This window comes from Varroa jacobsoni, unplaced genomic scaffold, assembly GCF_002532875.2.
Source record: "Varroa jacobsoni isolate VJ856 unplaced genomic scaffold, vjacob_1.0 scaffold_1383, whole genome shotgun sequence".
Classification (NCBI taxonomy): domain Eukaryota; kingdom Metazoa; phylum Arthropoda; class Arachnida; order Mesostigmata; family Varroidae; genus Varroa; species Varroa jacobsoni.
In genome coordinates this window covers 408,509-430,380 of record NW_019214285.1, presented here as the reverse complement: position 1 = coordinate 430,380, position 21,872 = coordinate 408,509, and the positions used below count along the sequence as shown (strand labels likewise).

Genomic DNA, 21,872 nt, shown 5'->3' with positions numbered 1-21,872 from the left:
GACCTGAAGGGGGAAGGCAGGGTCTGCGGTCACGTTGACAAAGCAGAGGAAATAAAGCATGAAATCAAGTGGTTCCATCGATTTCAGGGTTCATAAAAATGCGCGGGATCGCCAGGCAGAAAGATTGTTTGTGTAACTACTTTCGCTCGGGAAGATGGGATAAAACGCTGTCGTTGCCACGGGAACGACGAGGTCGAAGAAGAATAGAGTAGGAACGCAGCAATTAAATTTTAGGAAACCGTATCGGCTTTTAAGCAGTGCCTTTGTCTGGCCACTCTTTACCAAATAAAATGTTTCCATTTTCCATGGCGAACAAAGCTAACGTGCAATTTTCCTATGTCTTCGTCGGAACTTTCACAATGAAGAATGAATGACGGCTATGCTTCCAGTAGATCCGCCATTCAAATTTCTCCGCTTAGAATAGAAATCTAAAGAAAAGCTAGATTTGGTTTAAACACAAACGCATTATGTATATTCCCTTAGAGTATGGTCATACGAAGCGCTCAAAGTTGAAAATAAACGATACATTAATATCTATATTCGCATAGGTTATGCAAATCAATGTGGCCATTGTGTCACCCGGTCGAGTCGGATCGTTTATCAGAGTTTCTGGGCCGAACAGAATAACGCCTTCCTGCTCACGCTTTGTCCTCCGGGAATAACCCGCGGACCCAAGAAAATCACTAATCATTTTTATAGCATAGCATATCTGACGGGTTCATTTTCCCTATTTGGCCAAGCACGGTTTCGTCATTTCACCGTCAGCGTCTCCATCAGTCGCTAGCTAAGGATAACTTAGCGTGGTCTTGCAGCCCACTGTAGTTGATTTCAGTAATCACGCAACACGCCGCGTGTTAGACAAACCTATCAGGAACAAAAAGCAAAGAAGAACGAGAGACGGATGCGTATCTGACAACGTCACTACGCAACGGAATATTTTGTATGAAGAGAATTCTTTTTGCAATAGTCACTAGGTTTAATATGGTGGTAAAGCGTCATCAAAAGTCATGGAAAGCTAGACTGCAATGGAAGAGCTTAGCGTAATAACGCGAAAGCCATATTTGGCTGTACAACGTCAGATCCTGCATTCCCGTCAAACGTCAGTCCCAGACAGGTAGTGCGATTGATCTTTTTTCCTTAGATTCGCTCCCATTAACGCCAGTGGTTTTGCCAGTAGACTCATTATGACCACGCAGCAAAGGTACGGGCTGACCATGGACAGTAAGCTGCGCCTACAGGCCTTTATAAAATTCACCCAACAGTTTACGCTGGTAGAAAACAAGACGGGCAGCATATAACGCAAATTATCTTACAACGAACCAAGAGCTTTCTCCTCAAATACTAGATTCTCATTATAAAGCAATAAAGAAGAACTGCTGGGTTCAGGGAAACCTTTTCGCCGAAGCTGCAGACGGCCATCCAACGCAAGATGGAATCAACTTGAGCCACAATATTTCTACTTGCTCGTGAAAAAAACAAAACACTTTAGTTTAGGGCTAATAACCGCTCTTCACTGGAATTTCTTATAAATTTAATTGGACAAACAATAGGGTTAAAGGCTAGAAGTCCTGCTTTTCTTTCTTTTCGAATAGTGTATAATTTGACAATAGGATGATCCTACTATAATAAATTAGCTCAAAAGTGCCAAATAGAATTTGTCGTCTTTCGTTTATAAACCAGAGACGAGTTTTGCTAAGCTCATCGTTACCAGTAAAATTACAGAGTAAAAGCTACTGTTATCTCTTTGACGATGGTCATGGGTGAGGTATTTGTTAAAAGGTCCCAGCTATCGGGCTGTCTTTTGTTGACAGTATTTACAAATTTTTATCTAATATACAAATGTACTCTATTATCATACAGATCTTTTATTACAGCTTATTTTCTATAAATATTAATAGAAACACGGTGACGAATGGGTACTGGATAGCTTTTGTGTTCGATTGGTGACAATTGGTGTCGTTTCCATAATCTAGCTCGAACGTCCGAAAAACTACCTCTTGAGCGCATGATACGTTAAAGTGCATACGTTGTCCTAACAACGACGCTTTATAATATAATAACGAAAGGTAATAATAACGAAAAAAGCTTAGATCTCAATTGCGAAACTCTATGTACGTGTGGGCCAATGTAGCACCGGATCTAATGCAACGACACATAAATCTTACATTGGTGTGTGACAGTTTCCGCCGATAGTATCAAAGGATTTTAAACTGTAGTAACTTTGCTCATGCTCATACACATGCGCGGTTGATGGATTTAAAAAATGGCCTATCCTGGTTTAGATACTTTGACAGGACGTGTGTGTGTGTGTTATTCGATGATTAAAATAGTTCACTCTTCATAGTACTTTTCCCGGTTCGAGTGAGTGAGTGACTGAGCAACAATTGGTGACTATCAGCGGGCAGTGATCTGTTACGAGAGCGGGAAGATTCGCTGCTGGTAGCGCCATCTGATTTCATGACGGTGAGCAGCTACTTCACCGGCATCGGCTGAACCGGCTACAGCCATTTCTACAATAATGTGGTGGTTCATATACTACTGAGAGAGCAGCGGGTGCCGAAGCACGAGCTTCAGAGGGAAGTAATTCGCCGAAACGGGAGAGTAACAACACTCGACATGGACATAGTCTTCTTTCGCCAATGCGACCGGTTGTCCCGTGCCGTTGCTCCTGTATCTGTTTCGATCTCTCTGCTTTGCTGTCATTTTCTATGTCGATCATGGCTGGTCAGTGGCTGCATCCATCCGATGCAGTTAGTAAAGATCGCGGTTGATTCGCTCGTGCCAATCGTCGATGGTCGCGCATGTTGTGGCAAGAAGACTGGTCTCCCTTTTTTTTGTTGAGTGCGCGCACTCTTGCTGCACGACAACGGACGATGATGACAATCGCTAAGCGCCGCACTAGCCGTATATAGCAGTAGTAATAGTAGGAAGCTCCCATGCTGGCCGCCGCCGTGTAGTGAGAAGAGGGCGGACGCGGGTGAATGTATTTGTGTACTTTGACGACCCTCAGCGAACAATCATTCGCTGCCGCAGCGGGAGCATCATCGGCTTCATCGGCACCATCCGGCATACGATCATCAACAGCACCATCGCCGTCATCATGAATAGGCAGGCTGCACTCTACTCTGTAGAGGACGACGGTACCCTGCATTGACAGTTCGCGCAAATTCGGCCTCTTAGCTTCCCCACGGTACTGTTGCTACCCTTAGCCGATACCCGCAAGAATGACTGACCGTTCGTCCGTCTGTCCGACCATTTTGGCTGCCGGCCGTCTCGTAGAGTCCCGAGCGGTTGGACGCGTGTCTCTTTCTTTCTCTCATTTTTTCGCTTCGTTTCGTGTCTGTCTCTCGAACTGATTGTCCGTGTAAATACGACGAGTAGATCTCTAACGGATGCGCGGACCTCTCTCCATTCCATTGAGTGAGCTGACGCAGGCTCTGTAATTGGCTATAAATACGCTCCAAATAGAGGACATGGTCATTCGAGCGCAGCGTACGCGATGGCATGGTGTTCAACTTTGAAGTTTGGTGCGTGGACTTTTGCTGTTTTCAGACAAACTGGGTAGCAACCACGAGTAAGCAACTAATTATACTAACAGGTCATCTCTACCAAAAACCCTACGGCAGAAGGTTCTACAAGCATTTCCTTTTGCGACACCCTTTACTGACGATTGATAATGACAGTGGCCGTTGCAATAACGTTCGAAGTAACAATTCAGTCTGAGCTGGAGTAGAAAAATGTTCTCTTTACTAAATGTTACTCCGAAAAACGTATTTAACTAATTACTTGCTTTGCGGTAAACCAACGTATTCTGGTCTCGCTAGCCTGAAGTACAGGAGCGTTTCAAAAACAACGTTGCCAAGCAAATATTCACCTTGTCTGACGGACCAACTTTACGGTAAGTAGCTAGCGTTCAGTTTAGCACTTGAAGCGAACAAGCCTATATGGGAACGTGGTGCGTAATAATGGCTGAAACCATTAATCAGTATCAAATCTAGTTATCTTCTTTCTATTGGCAGTACCGCCCTAATATGAAGACTATTATCTGCTGTAGAAGACAGAAAAGTCCGACAGTTTTTACTAGAAAATTAAATCTAACCTCGGTATTTTTACTTTAGGCAACGGGATTTCCTTAAACTTTCATGTGGTTAATCCAAGCTAAGTACTGGCGCCGTAGGAGTCTGAACATGTTGTCAAGTGACCACTCCTGCGCGCTGTTGTGCTTACCCTGGGTACCACGACTCGACTTTGCTTCAACGACGGAGGCACGCGCACCGTTAATCAACAGTGAGCTAACGGACCATTTGGAGTTATTCGTGCATGATAAATTAATAGACAGAGTGCCTGCTTTTTAAGAACGTGCCGAAATAACGTGATATTAAGCCTGTGCTTCGCATGCCCTTCTGGCAAGCAAATTGTAGTGAGCGCATGGTTCGTACTCACATATACATAAAACTGTCTATAGTAAGTGTGATATTAAGTAGTACCTCATTGTTTCTTTTATCCAAACTTTAAGTCACTACCTTGTGTATGTTGACGTAAATGCATGGAAAGAAACTTTCGTTGAATTTCTTTATAAGAAATCACCACACTCGTCCTGTCCGGAACAAGCAGCCTGTAAATTTTTTTCGTCCAGCTGCTGTTATGCCGTAGCTTGACGTAACGATTTCATACCTTTTCGAGAGCGTTTCTTTTGGCGTGCGCGTTTACGTGCGTTCGCGCTGCTCATTTAGTTCATTCGAACCTTTTCCCTTATGCATAATCCTTTACAACAGTTACTTGATTAATCTACCACGTTCAGGACTGTATATCACTTTTTCTCGCGCTATTCATCTTTGCTGAGCTCTTTCCGTCTGGCGAACATACCTCAGTATCTATACTTCACGTTTATGTCTGAACGTGTGTGCCTGTGTGTGTGTGTGTGTACGCACCCCTCTGGATACGTTTACAGCTATTCGCGATGTACGTGTACATGTGCATGGAAGTATGTGGACATCCAGCCTTACTCTAATGTCTTCCCAAAAAGGTATCCCTTCGCTTTTGTGAAGACTGAGTGAAAGTCTTTTCTGCTCCTATTTTTATTCCTCACTTGGCCGTGACAATCAGTGACCAGTAGATTGTTGAATCCATTGGGCTCTGTGTTTGGTCTTCTTCCTAATATCTTTTGACATAGAATGCCCCTTTTGACTCTTTTATGTACAGGACACACTAGCATGCACAGTTTTCTACCACACAGCGTAGATCACATTGTTTGGAATTTTCTATCCTCAAAAGTCAGATCGCTAGCTACTTTCCACGGGTTCGTCTGTCCACTGCGCGCCCTTGGAGTTGGCTTGCGAATTGGGTTGGGACCCAGGAAACTTAGATGCTGCTCGGGACGTCGTTGTTTCGCCTGTGTAAAGAACCAAGTCTTCGCTGTGGCTCCCAACGGGGAGTCCCCAACTTGATCCGACCTAGGCCATAACATGAGAAAGAAACCGACCGTCCGACGTGTGCCATGCCATTCTTTTGCATCCGCAACGAGTTAGAGAAGTAGAGAATGACCTTTTTCCTCCACCACCCGTCGATGTCACCGTTCTCGCTTTCACATATGGGCAACTAGAACGATCGTCTCCACCTCCCAATACAACATTACCGCCACCCCATGCATACGTACATATAATCTATGGCTCATATACCCCCCTCTCCCCAAACCACCGGCACGGCCAACCCCCCAACCATCCGTTCGTCTCTCTGTCTGTCATCTGCGCAAGGCGCCCTCATCTTCCTCCATAGAGTAATCCACACTTCTTTGGGGTCCCGTTTCTCATGCCTCCCAATTGTCTTGTCCTCTTTGAGCGCCAAGCATGTTAGGCTACGTGGCCTATCCACTAACGGGCAAGCTGGGAACCAGGAGCTGGTGAGAAGTCGGAAAATAGTATTCCGAGGGAAGGAACTAGTGAACGACTTTATCTGCGGTGGTGTTCACCGTTCGTTCCCTCTGTCCCCGTCTCCCCCTGGGCCCCGGATACTTTTTCTTCTCCCCTATTGCCCTCAGTTCGGTGCCGTGCAGCAACCTTTCGCTTGCAGATGAGAAAATGAGAGAACGAGAAGCCTGAGGCTGACCTGAGTAGAACCCCCAGGACACTATGTTTGCGTGTGCACGCGTACTGAGACAAACGCGGCTTATAAAGGAAAGAGAGAGATAAGTTGAAGGTCGAAGGAGAAAGAACCAGAGATCTGAGCACACATACCAGTTCCGTACAAAGAAGTGAGGTACTTACGAGTTTTCATATGCAGACTATGCGGTCCTTTGGCGTCGGTGAGCAGTTCTCCTTCGATTGTATATCCTTCACCTCTGAAATTGTGCCAGACGAAGGCAGGTCGTTTAGTGTAAGTTAGAAGTATCACCTTTCCTGTTCGTACTTCATTTGATTTTAATACAAGCCTCTGCACAATTTTATGACTATCCCATTGTAATGAAGAAAAAGGACCAATAGATTTTCAATGAATCGCTTTCCTCAATGTTGCAAGCACAATTGCATTATAAACACCAAAAAAATCTCACTATGAAAGCTAATTTATGTTCGCCCAAGTTATGCATTTGTTTATTGGATAATGTCGTTTTTAAAATAAAAAAAATTCCATAAATATTTTTCCTCGTAATTATTATCTTTATTAAATATTTACTAAAAATAACTAAAGAAAGAAATTACGCAACAAGAAATTAAACAGATTAAAGGCCTGCTTCGGAATCTTTAGTAAATAGGAGGAAAAATCTAAAACAGAAGGAAAAGCAATTTGTAATAAGTACCTGTAATAAGTAAGCTATTTTAACTATCAGTGAACACTAACTTAAGTAGAATGAGTAGTTACTTCTATTGAAAACACTATTTACGTTAAATGTTCATAAGTACCAACTTGCTGTTTTTCTCCGTTTAGCCAAACCAGTACACCGAACATCACTTAGAGCGCGGACAGTTGGTTAACGATAACAATTTTATTGTCAACTTAGTCATTTTTTTTCCAAAGAAACACATACTGTATCTATTTATTTTTAAAGATGTTAAATTGCCAATATTATTAACTAGTACAGCCTACATCTTAATATTATGAGCAGACTTGTTCTTTACCGCAACGGCTCCCTCTTAGATTTATGCATCAACCTGCTTTTCCAACGTTCCCAACCCTGCCTCTGCTGACGAGCTTCGATATATATCAATTATGTCAGCTTTAATTGTCAAGATCCTTTCATATAATTTCTTTGGGCCATAAAGGTGTTCTCTATAAAAGTTAGCACTACCTGTGAACTATTTTGCCCAAAGAGAGTAATTTTAATCTCTAAAGCATTTCTGTGTGGAAGAAGGGTTTCTTGTCATCAAAAACAAGTTTAAGCTCATAAGAGCGGCATCGGGACCTGGGTGATGAGATCGAAATACGCGCTTGGTTTATCCACAACGAGGAAGTATCTCATCGTCGTTGGAGCCATTTGTTGCGTAATGTTACAGTCAGTATCTCAGATCGCTTTCTTACAATAGTGGGCTTTGGAACAACGATCAAGCCACTCACTAGAGGATAAATGCAATCTATTTTTCAAATAATATTAATAGAATAGATTTCTTTCTTCGATTTTACCTACATTCAGTATACTGATATTATATCTACGTCCCAGTGGTTCTCTTCGCAGTAAGCATGATTTCGCCTTGCGTTGAATTTATCTAAAGCCATGATGAACTGGAGCCTAGTTGTAACTTGTATGTGTAAAAACTTATGGTAAGCCATCTGTTTGCCAAGCTACGGAAGAAACAACAACACGCAATGAGGTAACAAGATGAAAGAAGTCCCTAGTGTGTCCGATGTCTGCGAGGTATTGCTAGATCATCAGGTGACACATCAACGTACGCACGTATCAATGTACTCAATCCTTATAGAAGCTTCGTGTAAAAGATGTATGTTACAATAACGTTTAAAACTTTTGCATATGTTTTCTAGTTAATGTAGACCTAACTTCATCTATTATAACTCACAATTTGTGTGAACATTCGTTCAAGTTGTCGTCGAGGGCCTCGTAAATTTTTTTCGTATGTATTTTAAGACTTCGTGAAGTTGCACGAAAGGTATACATCATGACTGTAATCGTAGAAGCAACGTATTCTTTCTTATTTCGAAGAGCAAGTAGCAGTTATTTCGCACTGAAGGTCAAGAATCTATAGGAGCTGACGCACATTTTAAGTCGTGCACGATCCATTATGTAACGTAAGAACAAAATGTTCTAATATTCATCATATCATGCACAAAAAACAACACGTAAGAACAATATTCGGGTTCTACAAAAAGAGGATTTTACCCGAATGTAGCATTGAATAGAATCGGGCAGAGTTTTCTCGCCCTCTACAATGTTATCATCAGCTTTTGAAAGCTCGTTTTTACTATATCTTGAAGGATCGCAAACGGCAAAGTTAAAGATAGTACTATGTTGAAGTAAATTCGACCTGTAATCGACTATACATGACATACTATTCAAGAGTGGCTACCATAATTTTCCAATATTTAGGTAAGATGAATTCAATAACTGATCTTGAACACTTCGAGTTGTACATTCAGGGTTATTGCTAAGTATATCTTCAGATAACTAGTTACACAAGCTTCACCATTTCACGTGTTTTTACATCTAGTAGGCAAAGAAGTTATCTACCTAGACTGACAATGGTTTCTTCCTATTATAGAGGGCCAAGTTACCAATTTATTGGAGTCGTTCCAGTTTCCACTTAAAACGCCGTACCTAGCCATTAAATCGACCAAACGAATAGAACGAAATGAGTAAAGCTTTGTTGAGAGTTTGCAAAATCCTAGTGAAGTTTTCTACGATTACATTTAAGTTGATTCTAATGGCATTCTAATAAAGATGAACTTTTTGTCCCAGAAATAAAAAAAACTAGCTATAAAAATATATTTTTCGAGCTTGCAATGTACAACATACAGCAATGTCTATAGTGAAAATTAGCCAGTTTGCCAAAGAGTACGAAAACGAAACGGAAAAATCGGGGTATACTTTTTGTGTTTCTCATAAAACATAAAGAACATAAGAACATTAAATACTATCATTTTTTAGTGGGCAGTATGTCGGGCTCTTACCCCACGAAGATGCCCGGTCTGCGTGTCAATATTAGACAACCTAAAGATGGTTTATAGAACAGCGGCTCAATAGCTAACTGTTTTAGCCGATAAACCGAAAAAAAGCACAGAAGATATAACGATGCCTGCGTTAGATATATAGAAATGTATTTCTTTTTATAACATACGCCTGCAATGTTTGCAAACGGAATGCAGATCTATCGCGTTGCGATGCTTAATATCTACTTCGAGTTCAACTATTTAGAAGAGTAAATTTTTGTTTGTTTATTCCTTGCTGCATCCTATCTTGCTATCGCCAAAATCACTTACGGCTACGAAGTAAGTTGTGAACAGATTTTAGTGGACGGAAAGTAAGGAACAACTTAGGATCGAATCGCATATTGTTTTTGTGCCGCAGTCGTAACTAACAGGTACGTCCTAGATCGATCAGTGTCTTGGAATATTTCAACAAACGTTCATGGAAGAAACCTAGCAAGAAGTTACCAGCATATAAAAAAAACACATTTTAGACTTATTTATCTATATCACTGAATCGTTAGCCGTTCTAAAATTCACAAAACGAGACCAGAAAATAGGCTTACTATATTTAGCATTCACGATGTTTTTTTGTTAATTAATGTCAACCCTTTTATTGAATTCTCTAGCCCAAATATATTGCTATGCCTTAAACTCTACTCGCGTATGTGCTCTAAGTTACATGCATACGTTAGTTAGTTACTACTGCTACTGAAACAATACCGTGCTAAGATTCTTTTCTAATCTTCCAACTTTGTGTCTACAAACATTTTTATTGCATCAATATATCGATATATATTGTTCATATGCAGCTTACAAAATCGAAACTTTCAGCCAAAAATAACCAAATGCGTATAGATCGTTCAAAGGACCTGAGTGGTCTTTTGAATGAACAGCTCGCTTCATCTATGAGTCAATGCTAATTGAAAGATTCACGCTGCTACTATATATATGGTAATAGTGCTTACATCGAACTTCCCTAAGTTACAAAACTGAGCTTGTTCTTAAACCGCAAGGGGGCTTGAGTGTGAAGCGTACAAGCAAGGACTTGTAAAGCTAATAAGGAAAAAAAACTATGCGCTATAGGTCTTAAAACAAGATCGGGGGTCACAAAAATATGCGAAACCCCACAGAATCCGTGACGCATAATCAGATCAGTATCATGAAAATTGGAACTGACCTATTCGGTTCATGAAATGTTGATGCATCTCGGGTTTTATCAAAAACAAGCGTATTAAATAATTTTGCTGTAATTCGTGTCCTGTCATCTCGGGGACCTACATTGATAGAGCCTTAGATCCTAAAATACGTTAAATAGGTGCAAGAAAAAGTGAACAAAATTTAACACCTCTTCATGCGGTAGCCTGTGTATCGTCAAAAGGCACTGGCTGCAACAAGATTTACTTTAAACTAGTTATAAATCAGTAGTTCATATGGGTCTTTTTTTACGAGTGTATTTTAACTGATAGATTAAGGATGAGCGGTCGTATTTATATGATACGTTTGTAATTGAGAAAGTCAAGTAATTATACTTATTATTTACCAAAAAGGTAAACTATTATAAAAACATCTAGTCTTGTATTTGTCTTGTAGCTAAAATGACTGCTGGAAGCATTGAAGGCGTCCATTCAAACGAGTGGGGTACTTGTTTTCTAACAAATTGTGATTTTCTTGGTCCTACTGAGCAAGTTAAGCTATGATATATCAATAATTAACTTATTACATGTCCTTGTTTCACTATTATTTCTATAATATATCAGCATAACAACGAATAAAGTAGGGCTAATTCACCTGATTTGGTCAGCGATTTCCTGGCCGCGTCTGGAAGAGGTTTGATGCAATGATGTGAGGTGGCATCGTGCAAAAGAAAATACGTCAATATGTAATATTTGTAGTTTATATATAGTATAGAATATATAGTATAAATAATAATGATAGCAGATTAGCGTTTGAGGCTGTGAATTGTATAATTGTTGGAGTGGAAAAAGACAGGCATCTGATTATCTATAAAAGCTTTATATTAAGTAAAATAATTTGGTAAGTGCTTCGATAATGTGCTGTATTAATAGAGTCTTATACTTGAATTTCGACTCTCGTCATTTTTAAAAATTGTTTTGTAACCTTGACGTAATAAATCTTGAGGACTTGATGGAGAGAGATCTTGATCGGCCTTGAGGACTAAAGAGTTAACTTTATTGCTGATCCATTATGCTTCCGAATTAAATAGAGCTTATTTATCTGACATATATATATAAACGACACTTGTCGTATATCCAAACTACAAACAATACCAGGACAGAGCCTTATACGTCTAAGCCGTAGGGACGTCGCCCCTTATTCTTTTTTCTTAGCATAGCCTAAAATGAAACCAAAAGTTTGTCGAATTAATAAAAATTAATTTATTATATAAACATTATGCAAAATATTGTAGGTTATATGTGCTCAAGCTCAAATCCAGCTCGTAAAATTTACATGAGCATTTCTATAATATGTTTTAACATACAACGTTTAAGAAGACCACATATTACTTGCTCTGGATGCTGTCACTAAAACTATACAAATTAGATACGTTTGCCAGTTTAGGACAAAGACGATTTAAAAGCGGTGAAGTTTACCGTTGAAGCGCATCTTCATGATTCACACGATTGAAGATTGCTTTCATATCCTCATATGTAAAATATTTGCTTTTGTAGCCACAGAAAGTCGCTATTTATAGGCAGAACTTTACTGTTGCCTAAGCGTCGCCCCTTGGCGTTGGTTAGTGTACATTCAGGTCTTTATTTGGTGTTTTATTTGTCTTTTGTCAGAGACTTCCCTTTTCCTTTCTTTTTCCCCAGGGTTTTTCAGTCGCCTCTGTTGAGTGGACAGGAGGCCTGCACAAGTCTAATGGTAAATATGGGCACATCGGCTTCGTCTGATTCGCTCATCTAAGTGTACATCGAAAATAGGTCAATAATTAGCCGTTCGCTTGTTCTTAGCCGGCCAATGTTTGCACAGAGCAGAGTCCGCCTACTCACCCTTCTTCGCAGCCTTCTTTCAGGCAGGCGTCGTCGGCCTGTATCTTTCGGTCGCCACTATTGTTGACACTGTGTCTGTCAAAGCAAACGCGGCCGATATCTACCTTTGTGTTACAGCTAGAGGACCATGGAACCACTGTTGAGTTTATGATTAGTTTGTATTATAACTACGAGCTAGTCGTGTCGTTGCTGTCGTCTCGGACGAATAATAAGGCTTTATAGTGATAGTGGGTCTGAGTAACAGAATCGTCGACACTTGGAGAAAACAAAAAATATAGAGAAGCTGTCCTTGAATGAGAGAAAGGTAAAACGAACGCTCGAACAAGTGACAACGGTAAGAATGATCACGAGCTGGGTTGAATCCTGACTGGAAGTTCTCTGACTGCCACTGTCGCAGTTACTACCGCCTACTTTACTGTAATTTCACTGCTGCCGCTGCTCCCATTTTGCCACTACCACTACACGGGTGAGGTAAAGTGTGTCGTCTCTTTACTATGCTAGCTAGTGTCATTGTTCTTAATCATCCACAGACAGCCATCATGAATGATGTCGCTGTCGTCGTCGTCGTCGTCGTCGCTGCCGATGACGACAACAAGAAGGAGGAACGACGCCTGAAGGACGTACAGGGAGCATTTCTCTTTGTGTTCCTCGTTTCTGGCAGTTTCTCTTCAGCGTTCGGCCTTTTTACGCATTTCTCCACCGTCATTCAACTCAGTCTGATTAATTATGCTGCTATTGCCGACTTAATTCGTTAGACACTCGTTCCATCCTGGAACAGTTCTGCGGAATGACACCGATGCTTCACCGTCTGTAGTACCGTCGGCAACGTGGCAGAAGGAGCGGCTTTTAGCATTTGTTCGCTCATCCAACTACGTCCGCGGTAATTGCCCTCAACGCCCAACGCTGCCGATCGACGGCGGCTACCGTCACCCGTTGCTCGCGGCCGTCGCGTACCTGGCTGACTGGTTGATTGGTTGCTTCCTTACCACCGCCCATTTCTAATTATCTACTGGCTGCCCTAGCTAGCTAGCTAGCTTTTGCGCTTACCTGCCATACTTTCACGACAGCATCAGTAACGACAAAAACAAAAAGTCTCGCGCACACGATAGAGAAACGCAGACCGAAAGCGATAGAAACCCTCAGACTTTTAAAGACCCGTGCGGTGTCCGTTGTCCCTTTTCCGCCGCCAATCTCCAACTGCGCGAATGTGATCATAGCGAACACAGCAAGTGCCGTTCGATGTTGTCCAACGACGCGTTAATAAACACATTACTTGTCAATTGCAACAGTGGCAGCGCCAGTAGCAGAAAAACAAAGATGGAGGCGGCGGCGGCGGCGGCGGCGGCCGCGGCCGCCTATACATGCGTAAAATATTCATGCGTACGGGATGTTAACCACGCTACCAGTTCTATAAAAGCAGCAACAGCAGCCGTCTTACATTAGTCATGCATTAGACGATACATGACTAGCTAGCCAGTTAGCTATATATGATATAGTGGCTTTTACCGAAAAAAAACTAGATAAATAACAAAAAAAAAAAAAAGCTGTAAGATTGATTTTTGCGTGCGATAACCTTGTAAATACTGATAACATTCTGTTTTCATTTAGTTGTGCATGAAGACAAAGCGGCTAGGTAACCATAAAAAAGAGAGTCTGTATAACATGGAGGGTTCTTTCAAAATGAATTTTGCTCGGTAGGACTCGATACCTGGAAGTACGTGCTTTATGGTATCGTTGCTTTGATATTCTACAAGTGTTGCTAGTCGTGACGTTTTTTAAGCGTGATGTATTCGGCTGAAAAGTGCCGCATGTTTAACAAAAAAACACGCAGAAAGTGCATTATTATAATTTAATATTAAATAAGACAGTTGAATAAAGCTGATATCGATTTCGAAGTTCGTCTCCAAATAGGTTTGCGGGTACGTTCTTCTAGCCCTGCATAACGTGGTCGATAAAGCAGTAAGTCAGTACTATATATATATATCTTTGCTATCTGCACCGGGCGACACCTAGCAGGAACATACACAGGACAAACAGCAGGAACATACACACATAATTTTCATTCATACGATACACAATTTTTCACAATTTCGACCGCTACTACTATTTCTGTAGAAGAAATTAGATTACCGTAATCCGGATGTTATCAGGCGCCCATACTTCATGCAAGCGTGTGCAATGATTTCCTGCTGAGGAAAAGTTCAACATGGATAAAAGCCCAGATCCGCTCTAACCAACACCCCCAGAAAACTGTAATCTTCATCATCAACGTCAATTTATATATGTACATGTGAAATGGGCATACGTACACACTGTTGCGCTCATTAACACTCAGTTTCTCAATCGCATGGCTCTGTACATACAGAGATGAAAGAGCAGGCGAGGGAAGAGGAAAAGAGAGTAAACCATACTTACGAACCTAGGAAATGTTTGGAAGTTCGAGTTGGGTGCTGTCAAACTGTATTTTAGTCCATTCGTCGCGTATCGTTTCTCGTCTACAAGGAATCGACGACCGAGAGAACTCTTATCTTACGCTCGTTTTTTTTTTTTGCTCTCTGGCTTTCTCTTTTCAATAGAAAAAGAGTACTACCCGACTAGCAGCAGAACCGCCGTCGTCTTGAACAACCATCCCACTGCCACGCTGTGCTAGTCGTTGATGCCCTCGTCATCATCGTATCGAAGCGGCGTGTTCACAGCTTGTCTCCATGGGCTCCGCCCTTTATTTTTTCGAGCCCTCTTTTCCTTCTTTTTCGTTTGGCCGCGTTCTCTGTCTCTTAGTTTCTCTTCATTTTCGTGCTATCTTTCACTGTGTCTCTGTTGGATAGTCGTTCTGTCCGTCACGTACAGGCAGACAGACGGACGGACGGACGGACATATGGAATCTGGTTTTATTCCGACTACAGTTCTAAAACTTTGCCATTGTCGTACGCCTTTCGAATTATCCGGATTGTGTCTACTAGCTAGAATTAGTTCAAAAATAGCATCAGTGAACAACGGCAGTAGAGTAAGTACCCGTCTCTTGCCAACTTTTGCCAACGACTAAAATAGTGTCGTTACCGTTAAAATACCGATGCTTCATAAGGCAGCGGAGACGGTAGCCTTGGATTTGGTATCTCGAAGCCTTTTCTAGTGTCGCGTCGTCCGAAAGACTCATGAACCTAGTCGATCCGTAGGTAGGTAGAACGTAGAAGGGCCTCAGTTAACATGAGGTGAAAGACGGCGTGCTAAAATCTACCGGTAAATAAAAATAGCGGTAAATATAGACTAACACTCAGCGGCGGTGGTGGCGGCCATTCTTCGAGCACCTCCATAAACGGCGTAAGAGCACAAAAGCAGTTTTGTTGATTCGTACCATTTTCGTCTGGGGTATTATTGTTATCAACAACATCAATGCAGTAGCAGCGGAAAAAAAGAACACGGAGTGGTATATTTCTGTTAGTCCTTTCCTGTTGTATTTACTGTACGTAGAAAATATTAATCCATTACAAATAAAGTCGTGCTTTTTACAACGACTGTAATGTAAGGAAATGTCATATATCTAAAAGATATATAGATGCAAACAACACGTATTGCAAGAACTGGAAACTATACACTTCACGACGCACTCGCGTGACATCTACAAATTACAGATGCTTTTTAGAACGTAAGTGACAAAAAAAATAGTGTGTAATCTAAAGGAGATAGCTAAAGGTCATCACTGCAAGCAGCGTTGTTCATTAGAACCCCTTGTTAATTAAGCTTGTGCGTCATTTTTGGTGAAAAGCTGGGAAAGGGCCCAAAAGGGAATTTTAGGCCCCAACTTTCGTGCTTGTTCTTAAATCGTACCCAGAAATTTGTTATTTGTTGGTAAATGTAGCCTTCATCAGTCAGCTTGGCGCACACTTACGACTAATCACTGTAAATAATCATCATTTATTTGAATACCTGCTTAGGCTGCTGTCATTAATACCTATTATCTTGGGTCTGACAGGTATCAGGCCTAAAAAAAACACAGAAGCTTACAGAATGGACGCCTGCCAAAAATACTTCTATACAACTGTCTAGCATTATCTTCTACCTATCGTTAAGCTGTATACGCAACAATAGTCCCCAACGGTTGATCAAAAAATGGCTGAATAGTTGAACGGAGGTAATTGGTGTTAGCTAGTTTCGACGTACTTGAAGAGCTAAAATATCTGCCTCGCCAAACTATACGATTTAAACGATCATTCGGAGTATTTGATAGGACTTCTAGTTGGGTCAAGTTAGGTCAAGGGTGCATTAAGTAAATTCCCATTCGCTCGAAGGAAAATTATTTAGAGTATTCGTTCGTTTATCATTCACTGCCGGGATGGCATTTTCATGAAGATCTTTCAATGTAATTTATGCTCAAGTCATTACTAGTAACTGTTGCATGCTTGCTCGAGTAGGCGATACTATCATTTAGTAAGTAACTGTGGCACTTACTTTGTCCATGTTTCGAGCGTCGGTGACATACTGTTGACATTGTTAAAAAGCTGTCCGGTACTGAAAGGCGCATATCGGTAACACGGAAAGGCAAAGTTAGCAAAGTCAGTCAACATAGTCAAGTTATAAAAGCGGAAAGACGATATGCAAAGTGTTCCGATGTTACTGCGGATTTTCTCGCGTCAAACGGGGCTGCTTGAACGGCAAACTATAGCCACTGATTGATAGCTACTATGATCAATTACGTACGAAAGATACATATTCAAACCTGTTAGCGAGCCTTTTTCATATTTCAGGCAAATCGCTTGGCGAAATTTCACTCATTCAGAATATAAACCGGGGCAAAACTTAATTAGATCACACATACGCGTCGCTAAGATCGTTGCCGAACTTTTGCACGCTCTGGACGACTCCCTTAGCAACGTTAGCCAAACTGGCCACCGATGGTCGCGAGATCGTTTGTGCCGCGGGTTTGTCGGCATCGGCGTCGTAACGATGATGATGATGATGGCGATGACGATGATCGAATCCATCTTTCTTGCGTTTGTTTTCTTGCTGATTTTTACGCTTTTTATGAGCCTTCCTCTTTTTGGCTTTATCTTCCTGAATCTTATCGTATCGCCTAGCAATCATCTCTTCCCACTCTTCGTCTGTCATGAATATTTTCCTTTTTTGTGTTCCAGAAGCCTTGCCGTCATCGATCACTGACCTGACACTCTCGAATAGACCTTTATTTTCTTCCTTTTGGCCATCTTCCTCCCTGAACTTCACTTCGCCATCCTTGCGCCTGCGTCGAATTTCACTCCCACGGCCTTTTTCTACGCTGTTATCCTTGAACAGTTTTCGATCTTTAGCACGACGCCTAGATGAACTGGTTTTTCTATAAAACGCGCAGCATAATTAGATTATTTGCAGATCGCAATGAAGCAGAATACAAGAGAATCAATGTATGAATGCAAAGGGATCACAGCAGTGTCAGGCAGCAAGGCTTTGTAAGCACTTTTTCATTACTGAGTTTGAGATTCTTTCTTTCTATTTGTTGAAGACTGTATACAGCCATAATTAGCGACGTTGATTTATTTATGTAAATTACATTAGCTTCCTAGTAATGGTTTAAGAAGACGAAGAAATACGTCTAACCCTTTTTTTTTCCTATGGGGTATTTTCCGATTTTTTGTTCTCTAATTCGTGAAGAAGCTCCTAGACGTTTAGTTTACGCACCGTGAAAATGAAGCCGTAAATAAACCAAGACGAAAACATTTGAAACATGAAAGTGTTTTCCGGATTTGGGGAATGGAAGAAGCCAGCGCAGACTGCCGATGCGATATGGCGTTTATATATGTGTTCGCTAGATATAACCGGAAATAGCAGGCCGAAAAAGGTGCACTCCTCTCAGCAATGGAGATTTTCGTCGCCATGACTGGCCATGACAAAACGGTTTGTAAACAGTACTTTATGTGACAGATGGATGCGGTCGGGTTCGCCTGTATGTCAAAAAGTACATCAAACCCACTGGGCTCGAATGTCGACTAGCGCCACTTAGAGCAGCGTGCAATTATGTAGTAGGGATTGTCAAATATCGGTGTTCAAGTGTGCGTGATTGTGATCGAAGATACGAGCTGGATTTGTTGCGAAGAATAGTCAAAAAAGTTTATGAGTAGTGTCTCTAGAAGCAGCTTTGTAATGCTGGCTTTCATCTCCAAGATAACTTGTAGTCTGATCTAGTGTAAATCTCTTCTGTGAATTGAAATAATCGCTGCGCGGCCATCACAGCAAAAAGCAAAAATAATTGAAAATAATTTCCACGTAAAAGGCGACAATATCAATAGACAAGTTAAGGATAGCTACCCGTTAGAACAGGGTCTCGGCCGAGATCCTTAGCCCTTGTATTGTATATACCTGAGTAACGACGTCATAATTGCCATATTCTGAAAGATTGATCTTATATATCTGTAACTAACAATGGACAATACTGTACACAGAACTTTGCGTTGTCAAGGGTACGTGAAGAATCGTCACTGACTTGTACGGCGAGGCAAAACTTAGACGAAAAAATCTATTCGTTCTTAGGCCGACATACCTGAGAGTTTCGTTCAATGCGGCGTAATTGACGAAGCTTCGTTTCGTCCGACGACGCGTGAGTCCGAAACCGAGTATAGGCTCTTCCGGGGCTGATCTCAGCGAGAAAAGGTCCTCATCACTTAATTTGATGTAAGCAGAAAAATGACGTGCGGAAGCAAGTCAGAAAGAGAAAGCTGTTGAGTACGTAAAGTCCGTGCAATTGATTTCGAGTAGTTAGGCTTTGTTGTTAATTTGAAGAATTTTTATCGACTAGAAATAATTAAGTTTAAAATTTAGCTAAAATATCTAAATCCACAAAACCCAGATTCTAGACGCATATACAAAATGCTATGTTTTCCCAATAACACCACATCATTGGTTCCAGTATAGGCACATACGTTAACCCATTCCCTCGTAAGTTCGTATCTCAGGCAATATACGTAAATCGAATCATTCGTTTAAATGCTTAGTATTCATGTTGTTTTTGCCCATTTGGTTCACCAGTCGCTTTCTGCTTGCCTGAATGTGGCCCCAGCAGTACTTCTCGTTTCCCCTTCGCAGATTACTCAGTGGTTTATCCCTTTCGTCCCTCGTCTTTGGTCAACATTATCACTACCAGCAGCAGAAGCTACAATGTCACTAGCGCGGCCATCATTTCTTGTCAGTTTTCCCCGACTCTCGCGCAATATTGCTTGTCTTCTACTAAACAGTCTTAGCTCTTTTATGCGCAGCAGCCGTGTACACTTATTCCATGTCTTCTGTAGCTGCGGCGGGGTTCTTTCCACTGACACCGTTTCTAAACAGGGTACAACTAGTAATTCTACCCCTCCTCCGAAATCTTATCCCGGAAGTCGACAGAGCTTCAAAAGGAGTCCAGCCGACGTTTCTGCTGATCTCCCGAACGAAGCTGGTGCTCTGGCGATACTAGCTGTAACATAAAGCAAAGAAGGAACACGAACGACTAAAGCACGATTGCTGCTGCAGAGCGGCTGAACGAACGCCTGTTCTGGCAATGAGACCCGAGCCGAGTCGAGCGAACTGTTTGGCAATACACGTGTAACAAATAAACGAGGCAAATGCCAATTCCTGCCTCGTTCTCCACAGGCAAGCGGGTAGCAAACCGTAACTCGTGTTGTACCCTCAACGTTGGGGAGAGTGAGTAGAAAAACCATGAGGGATGGACTGCGGGGCAGGAAAAGACAGGCTCAGTCTGTAGAAGAAGTCTGCCAAGTCTTTTGCAGTCGCCGGACGACAACAGCAAGGACGGAGCAGTGAGGGCAAAGCGGCCATGGGAGTAAAGTAACGGAGGAAGAGTGACGTCTACTGAGTTCCTGGACACAAACGATCGCTACCATCCCCCTTCTTCGGTTCTATGAGGCAGCCATGTAAATATATACATTACTAGCTAGGACCATTACGTCCCCGGGTGACTTGACGCCCCCTACGGTCGCTTCTGCCCCTGCGTCCAGTTCGCCTGCTGCCGCCGCCGCCGCCGCCGCCATGATAAACAGAGAACAGAAACAAAAAGGAGGAGGAAAATAGAAAGAAGGCTATGTATGACGACCGTATGGTGCAAATTCCTTTTCGGAAAAAAAGAGGCCCTCACCGCCACTGTCCTTGCCACGATATTAGTCAGAGGCAGATCAGAAACAAGATTTATTGGCTAAGTCCGGAGTAGTTCTGGTCGTTTTGGACGCTACTTAGGGAGCCTGCACAAGGCAAATACTAACAGGATGCTTACACTCGCAGCCTCAGCGCGGACGCGTGTGTGCGCGCGTGTGCGTGTGAGTATAGAAGATACTTGCATTTAGTTTTTGTGGTGGCTTGACTGATCCGTAAATAAACAGTACAAATCCAGCAGCAGCAGTGAAAATCTTGTATTGCACGAAAGCACTGGATAGAAAGATTTACTGGTACCATCTGCTATAAGCCTGATAGCATAAAATTCTGGTTTGACGAAGAATCGCAAGAATACAAGACACGCACAAAGAAACCACCTTCTGCCTAATCAACTCCGAATTGTTCTTTCTGCATAAGTAAACTTTTTTTTTTACATGGAACCCGCCAACAATCGGCTTATACGCCATATATATATATATACATATGGTGAACACTCGTATATTTATCGTATAAGGAAGACTACTACTTTTAATATTAATGCGAGATGCAGCTGAATTCATCTTATCTTATTTTACTTATAACGGAAAATTAATAGTAGTAAAAAAAACAAGACTCAATTGCGAATAGCAATTATAAAACACTTGCATTATCCTAATTAGGTTTAGCTGTTTTGTTTTATCCTATCGTTTGATGCAAGAGTTTTTTCAGGTTCAGTTCAACGAGTTACCACATTTGGCTAGAGCGTATCAATTAGTGCTATGTTTGCTTTAAACGGCGCAGCCTTTTTGTATTCTGGCCTTGTACTCATGTGTCAGGCTTTAGACTTGACCTGAAACACATTGATTCGATTACTGATGTTTAGTCTCCAGGGTCAGGCCACGGAACTCCTACAACAATGAAATTAGAATAACCAACAGGCTCATTTTTTTCTACCTCAATAAAACAAATATAGGACCGCTTAGAACAGTTAAACGTATTTTGTTTGATTCAATTTGTTAATGTATATGGCAACAACTGGTATATTCGTCTACAGACAAAAACACAAAGAATATCGGTATGCAGCACGACCCATCGTAACGGGAAGGCTTGAGCAAGCATCAAATCAGGCGTTGAGAAGTATATGCTTCATCAAGGATAAAATGACCATACAAAGGTTAGCTTGTTTAATAATATTGTTATGGGTCTAATAAAACTTCCTTTCCCATGTCTTTTGATACGCTGTTAATTGGCTGTAGCAGCCGTTGTGTTGTCATGGTTACAGCCCGTGGAAAATTTCCAAAATAGTTAATTGCAGGTGTAGCCCAGGGTAGACAGGAACGGCAGGGAATAACTTAACTAAGATATATGGAGTTGGAACCTAGACAGGCCGTGTATTCCCTAGAAAAAAGTGGTCGTTTGCCATACAATTTTTCGTTGGCGTTTCTTTTCAAAATCGAGACACTCGAAAAGAACTTCCGAGGAATTATTAATCTGTTAGCTTAATCAAATCGATTCTCTTATAATGTTATATTTGTATACGGAATACGAAGTACCCTAGCTGAATGAACCTAAAAACCAGCATTAAAAAAACGACAACTATAAATTTCTTTAAGTAATAAG

At 41.5% G+C, this 21,872-nt stretch overlaps 2 protein-coding genes across 10 annotated transcripts in view; one reads left to right on the top strand and one right to left on the bottom strand.

Annotated features, from left to right (window-relative positions):
* Positions 1 to 21,872, bottom strand: part of LOC111269398 (uncharacterized) — a 35,812-nt gene that overhangs the window by 1,027 nt on the left and 12,913 nt on the right. For 2 of the 4 annotated variants that reach the window (XM_022848955.2, XM_086972070.1), the window contains exons 4-8: positions 18,673 to 18,792; positions 16,960 to 17,472; positions 16,593 to 16,652; positions 10,921 to 10,950; positions 6,264 to 6,337 (exon numbers count right to left, since the gene is read on the bottom strand). In XM_022848955.2, the coding sequence (XP_022704690.2) occupies positions 6,264 to 6,337; positions 10,921 to 10,950; positions 16,593 to 16,652; positions 16,960 to 17,472; positions 18,673 to 18,792 (797 nt within the window). Of the gene's footprint in view, positions 1 to 6,263; positions 6,338 to 10,920; positions 10,951 to 16,592; positions 16,653 to 16,959; positions 17,473 to 17,813; positions 18,340 to 18,672; positions 18,793 to 21,872 lie in introns of those variants that run through there. The other 2 variants (XM_086972071.1, XM_086972069.1) reach the window with 2 other exon arrangements.
* LOC111269399 (LHFPL tetraspan subfamily member 6 protein) overlaps positions 14,774 to 21,872 on the top strand; it is an 89,123-nt gene continuing 82,024 nt past the window's right edge. For 2 of the 6 annotated variants that reach the window (XM_022848962.2, XM_022848961.2), the window contains exon 1: positions 14,774 to 15,150. In XM_022848962.2, coding sequence (XP_022704697.2) covers positions 14,803 to 15,150 — 348 coding nt within the window. In that variant the 5' untranslated portion in view covers positions 14,774 to 14,802. The remainder of the gene's footprint in view (positions 15,151 to 21,872) is intronic. The other 4 variants (XM_086972073.1, XM_086972072.1, XM_022848960.2 and 1 more) reach the window with 3 other exon arrangements.